The sequence below is a fragment of the Lutra lutra genome, chromosome 10 (assembly GCF_902655055.1).
Source record: "Lutra lutra chromosome 10, mLutLut1.2, whole genome shotgun sequence".
Classification (NCBI taxonomy): Eukaryota; Metazoa; Chordata; class Mammalia; order Carnivora; family Mustelidae; genus Lutra; species Lutra lutra.
The window spans coordinates 55,214,328-55,220,392 of record NC_062287.1 but is presented as its reverse complement, the minus strand read 5'-3'; the positions used below and the strand labels follow the sequence as shown (position 1 = coordinate 55,220,392).

General features: G+C 60.6%; 1 protein-coding gene across 1 annotated transcript; it reads left to right on the top strand.

The window, feature by feature from the left end:
* The first annotated feature begins 2,565 nt into the window (after positions 1-2,565).
* On the top strand, positions 2,566-5,634 carry TPBGL (trophoblast glycoprotein like). Its single transcript, XM_047693936.1, has one exon. The coding sequence runs from the start codon at positions 2,870-2,872 to the stop codon at positions 4,037-4,039; it is 1,170 nt and encodes a 389-aa protein (XP_047549892.1). The 5' UTR covers positions 2,566-2,869; the 3' UTR covers positions 4,040-5,634.
* Positions 5,635-6,065: the final 431 nt, after the last annotated feature.

The window sequence follows — 6,065 nt, the reverse complement described above, 5'->3', positions numbered from 1 at the left end:
TAGGCTAAGCCCTGACAACCACTGGCTTTGAGGCAATTCCCTGGCCCTCTGGCTTCAGACTCCCCACTTATAAAACACAGTCACTGCCTTATTCTCTGGTACCTGATGGTTCTAGGTTCTCTCTGGACCTCCTTTCTCCAATTGAGATGTCTAGTACCCCCCAGTCAGTTTATGGCCATACCACCCTGAACATGCCTGATCTCATTTAGTACCCCCCAGTCAAGGCTGCCTGCTGACCTGCAGCACTTTCCCAAGGAGGCCATTAGCCCACCAGGAACCAGCCAACAAGGGGCCCTGGAGAGGGGGCTCTGGCCTTGGCAGCTGGTCTGTTGATTCTCCGGATGCTGAAAGCAGAAGGGGCTCTATGCAGTGGGAGAGGAAAGCAGAGACCTTTCCATTCATTCGTCCGTCCGTCCATCCATCCATCCATCCATCCATCCTTCTACAAGCACTTACTGCACATTCTCTCATGTTAGTCCCTGTGCTGGAAACAACAGGGAAAAGGATCCGGTGCCTCTTGCCAGGGAGATGTCAGAGCTGGGGCTTGGAGCTGACGTGGGCCAGGGCTCGGGGGAGCACAATAGCTGAGGGCACAGCCCCAGGGGCTGTCTGAGCACCTGCGTCCATACGAGCAAAGGTAGCTCAGCCTGTTACTTATACAGATCAAGGGCATAGTGGAGGTCAGGAATGGGCTCAGAGTATGTCGTCTAGTCTCTGGATGCACGTGCTTGCATGCATGCGTCTGTAAGCTTGCCCCTCTGGGAATGTCCCCAGGAACCTACATGGTCCCAGAAATACGAATGTTCAAGTATTTACGTGCTTATGAGTGTATAGACACATACCAGGATGGACTCGAATCTGTGTTAACATGTGCCCCTGTATGAACGAGCCTGCATATACCTGTGTGAGGCATATCTGAGCTTGCCTACAAACCTGTGTGGGCCTGTACCCACCGGCCCATGCACGTGTATGCACATCCAAGGAATCGGGAGTCTGTGTTTCCTCACATGTGGATGCATCTTGAACTGTTTATGTGTCACACATGCCTCCACATATACAGGCACGTGTGTGCGTGTACAACCTACGTGTACACCTTTGTAGACACGTCCAATCCTGCAGGAGCAAATTACAGTTTTCATCTGCCAATACCCGAGAGTGATGACAGTGATGGGGAGAGAGAAGGAAGGGGAAGAGGAGCCCCTGCCCCCCACCCCAGCATCAACAGATCTGGCCTGTGAGGTTGGTCTTTGCCTGGGGCCCAGGCCACCACAGGGTCTGCCTCTTCTCCTTAAGTGGTATTGATCTCTTGGTCAATCTGTTAAATATAACCTCAGGGAAGAAGTCAACCCAACAATTGTCCCTAATTCAGGAAAAAGACTGACTGATTGTTATGGCGGGGGTGAGAGGGGGGAGCCTCTATCCCAACCAGCTCTGCTGATACCAGAATGGCCTGTGGATCAAGTGTCAGCCTCTCCAGCCTGAATAATTCATGCCAAGACCAGGAGTGCTCCCTTCTCAGGAGCATATCTCTTTAAATCAAGTCTGGAGCTTCCCAGTTCTGGAAAAAAAAAAAAAAAATCCAGAACAAAACAAACCTATAAACAGCTCAGGCCCTGGCCCCCTCTGAGACCACCCCCCCCCCCCCCCAATGCTCAAAATCTGTTAGCTTCTACAAATCTCTAGAGCTCCAAACCCTCACACCCTTTCAACATTTACAGTTGGGATACCCTGGAGGGGAGGAGGAGCAGTCCAACAACCCCAGGGGCCTGAGACCCGGTGGAACAAGCTAATGGGGTGCCCAGGTGCTGGAGCAGGGAGGGGACCGCAAGGAGCTGAATCACCACACCCACCAGGTCCTAGGGCCTAGGAGAGTGCCTGAGGGAGGAGTCCAGCCTGGTGGAGGAAACCAGATGGAAGAACTCCCAGCAGAGCAGCCCCTGAGTTGGAGGGGAGTGGGGGGCGCGGGGAGGGGTTGTAGCTTTCTTCCCTGAATGGTGGGCGGATGGGGTTGAGAAAACGTTGGTCCCACAGGACCTGCAAGAATGGTGACCCAGCCAGGCTTAATGTAACTGGGGTTGCTGAGGGGAGGAACCAGGGCTGGGGATTTTCCAGTCTCTGCTAGCACAGCTCTCTCCTTGGTCACACAGATCAGGAAGAGGCTGAAAGATGAATAACTTTCTTAGCCCACCCCTCATCCTTGCCTGTGCTAGTAGGGGGAACCCTAAGGTCCTCCCCCCCAGTTCTTGCTCGGTGGTGCTGACCCACCTGCCAGCTCTCCCCCGCTCGGCCCCGCCCCACACGTGCCGTAGAGGGAGGAGGAAGGAACCAGCTTAAACGTGGGGGGCGGGGGGATGGGGGAGATGAGGGGAAAAGCAAGTCAGAGCCTGGGAGAGCCAAACTTCTCAGCAGCCCCGGAGCCTGAGAGGGGGATAGAGAAAGCGCAGCGGCCGATAGCCCTGATTCTCGGGAGCCTCCCACCCCGCCTTTCGGCGAGGAGGGCGCGGAGACTCCGTTGAGGGGAGGAGGAGGAGGCCGGGAGGCTGGGAGGCTGGGAGGGCGGGGGGTGGGGGGGGGGAGACAAACCCTGCCCACTCGGCTTGGAGCCCGGAACGGCCGCGGAAGTCGGAGGCCGGCGCGCAGGGCGAGGAGGGCACCGGGGGCGGGGGGCTCCGCTCCCCGCCTGATCCCTCTCGCCCCAGCCAGGAAAGTGAAGGCTCCTCGGACTTTAGAGCCCCCGGACGGACCGACCGCGACCGCCAGCAGCTCCGGGTCAAGGACTTGCCCCGCCCGCCCCCCTCCCCGCCCCCAAGGCGCTCCGAACTCACTGGTGAGCGCGGCGGCCCGGGCGCTGGATGCGGGGGCAGCTGCGATGGCCCCGCGCGCGGGACAGCCGGAGCAAAGGGGGCCGTTCCTGCCGGGGCTGCTGCTGGTGGCGGCGGCGCTGAGCCGGCCCGCCGCACCCTGCCCCTTCCAGTGCTACTGCTTCGGCGGCCCCAAGCTGCTGTTGCGCTGCGCGTCGGGCGCTGAGCTCCGGCAGCCGCCGCGGGACGTGCCGCCCGACGCGCGCAACCTCACCATCGTGGGCGCCAACCTGACGGTGCTGCGCGCGGCCGCCTTCGCCGGCGGGGACTCTGACGGGGAGGAGGCGGCGGCGGGCAGCGTGCGCCTGCCGTTCCTGAGCGCGCTGCGCCTCACGCACAACAACATCGAGGTAGTGGAGGACGGCGCCTTCGACGGGCTGCCCAGCCTGACGGCACTCGATCTGAGCCACAACCCGCTGCGCGCCCTGGGCGGTGGCGCCTTCCGTGGGCTGCCCGCGCTGCGCTCCCTGCAGCTCAACCACGCGCTGTCGCGAGGCGGCCCCACGCTGCTAGCCGCGCTGGACGCCGCGCTCGCCCCGCTGGACGAGCTGCGCCTCCTGGGCCTGGCGGGCAACGCGCTGGGCCGCCTGCCGGCCGCCGCGCTGCGCCTGCCGCGCCTGGAGCAGCTGGACGCTCGCCTCAACGCGCTGGCGGGTCTGGGCCCCGACGAGCTGCGCGCGCTCGAGCGCGATGGCGGCCTCCCCGCGCCGCGCTTGCTGCTCGCGGACAACCCCCTGCGCTGCGGCTGTGCCGCGCGCCCCCTGCTGGCCTGGCTGCGCAACGCCACGGAGCGCGTACCCGACTCCCGGCGCCTGCGTTGCGCCGCCCCGCGGGCGCTGCAGGACCGGCCTTTCCTGGACCTGGATGAGGCGCGGCTGCGCTGCGCCGACGGCGACGCCGACGGTCGCGGCGAAGAAGTGGACCTCGCGGGCCCGGAACTCGAAGCCTCCTACGTCTTCTTTGGGCTGGTGCTGGCGCTCATCGGCCTCATCTTCCTCATGGTGCTCTACCTGAACCGCCGCGGCATCCAGCGCTGGATGCGCAACTTGCGCGAGGCCTGCCGGGACCAGATGGAGGGCTACCACTACCGCTATGAGCAGGACGCCGACCCGCGCCGCGTGCCCGCCCCTGCCACCGCCGCTGGGTCCCGCGCCACCTCGCCGGGCTCGGGCCTCTGAGGGTTGCCCCTCCGGGGTTGACGGCTGTCCCTGCCAGCTGATGACTTTACTGGGATTGCCTGGCCTGAATCATGGGTGAGACGCCCGCGAGTTGGGGGCTTTTGAGACTTGCTCCTGACCAGCCTGAGACCTTTGGATTATGGCATTCCCCCACCCCACCCCCACCCGGAGGCCCCAAGCTGTATCCCTTCTCCCCAACCTTTGAGAGCTCTCACCATCAAGGATCAAGAGACACCCCTGCTGATTCCAGAAACCCTATCTGCCCATCTCAGGCTCGGACACATCCTTCCCGAACCCTCAAAAGCACCCTCCCCCTTGAGAGACTTGGCTAGGAAACTTTGTCCTACCATCCGAAAGCCCCGGGACTGCCTCCCACCACCCTATGCTTTGAGGCCTGACCTCTCTGGGAAGCATCACCTTAGACATCACTGACCCGCATCTCCAGCTTGGAGACCTCAATTCCTTTCCCAGGCCTCAGGGACCCTCTCATCCCATTCTGGTCTTGGAAGCAGAGCACCCTTCTGAAGGCTTTTGTGGGCTTTGAGCCTTTTTTCTCACCCCGGAGCTCTGAGCCTTCCCATCGTCCAGACACCCACATCCCAGTGCTCTGAGGGTCGGGCACCCTCCCCCAGTCTGGGGTTGTATTTCATACTGTCCCCGCCACTGCAGCTCTGGCTCAGGCTCTTCCCTTCCTTGACCCAGGCTTGGGGCTCAGCTCCATCTGTCTCCCATCCCAGGGACAGTCACACCCTATTATAGCCTTAGTATGGAACAGATCCTCAGCCTTTCTCACTGGGGCTCTGATCCCCCAATACTCAGTGCTTGTCCCTAATCTCAAGACTCTCAGCTCTTCACCCTGATCAGAGTTTAACCCCCCTGTCCAAGTCTTAGACTCTCTAATCCCCCTACACCCATTGCTTGCATTCACTGGGGCAGGGTCCAGTGAGGAATCCATTCCCGGGGTGCCCACCTCCCCTTTCCTCCTGGGAGGAGCTCTCCAGACCTGCAAGACAGGTGCTGAGGCCAAGCATCCCCCAACCATACTGGCAGATCCCCATGGAGGAGGAGAGAGTCCTAGGGGTTTAAAGCAGTTGGTTGGGCCTCAGAACCGGGATCACCCATACATCGTGGCCTCAGAGAGGGGTAAGGGTGAAGGCTCTGAAGGGCTGGGTGCTGCTGCCCGCAAGCTCTTTCCCACCCCTGTGACTCTTCTCCCGTGGGGATCCCTTGCTGCCATGCCCCCCACCATGCCTTTTAGAAGAGGTGAGGGGCCTCATCTCTTGTCTCAGGCACAAGTCCTCCTGTTTAAGGTCAGAGCCTCAGTGCCCTGCCTTCTGCATGATCCCAAAGCACAATTGGTGAGTGGGGAGGGGGCTGCCCCTCCCTGACTCCCATCCCCTAGGTCAGGCAGAATGGCTGGCCTGTGCTGCCTCTGCACACAGGAAGTCCCCCCTCTCCAATATACTGGCTTGAGGCCTGCCTTCCCATCCCCTCCCAAGACATCTGGATCTCCCTTGGGCAGTTTTCTATAAAGTCTGCAATAATCTCGGATACTCTACCCTTGTAAGTGGTGCCATGTCATTCCTGCTAACCTTGGGGTGTTGAAGGAGGTGGGAGGGGACACTTGGGAGAGCATTTGGGACCTCCCTGAGGTGAGGCAGTCACCTTTTGGTGTCTTCTCCTGGCATATGGGAGAAGAAAAAGGCTCTGACTGCGTGTAGCAGGATTGAGGTGAGACTCATGGAGGGACTTCCCACTGGGATTTCATCACTCTCCAAACCAGCCTGCCTTTTATCCTCCGAGAGGGGGCTATCCATAGCCAGAGTGACATCCTGCACTTCCTCTACATCCTTCTACCCCGTCACTCCTCATCACTGCGGTGGGGGTGGAGGCTGGGGTGGGGGAGGTGCCATTGGACTGGAAACATTAATTAGCATCAGATGAGGCCACCAGGGAGGAAATCCAGCTACAGAGAATCAGAGGCAGTTAATTCAGGCAGGAAAGGAGGGATCATTATTTAGTGCTT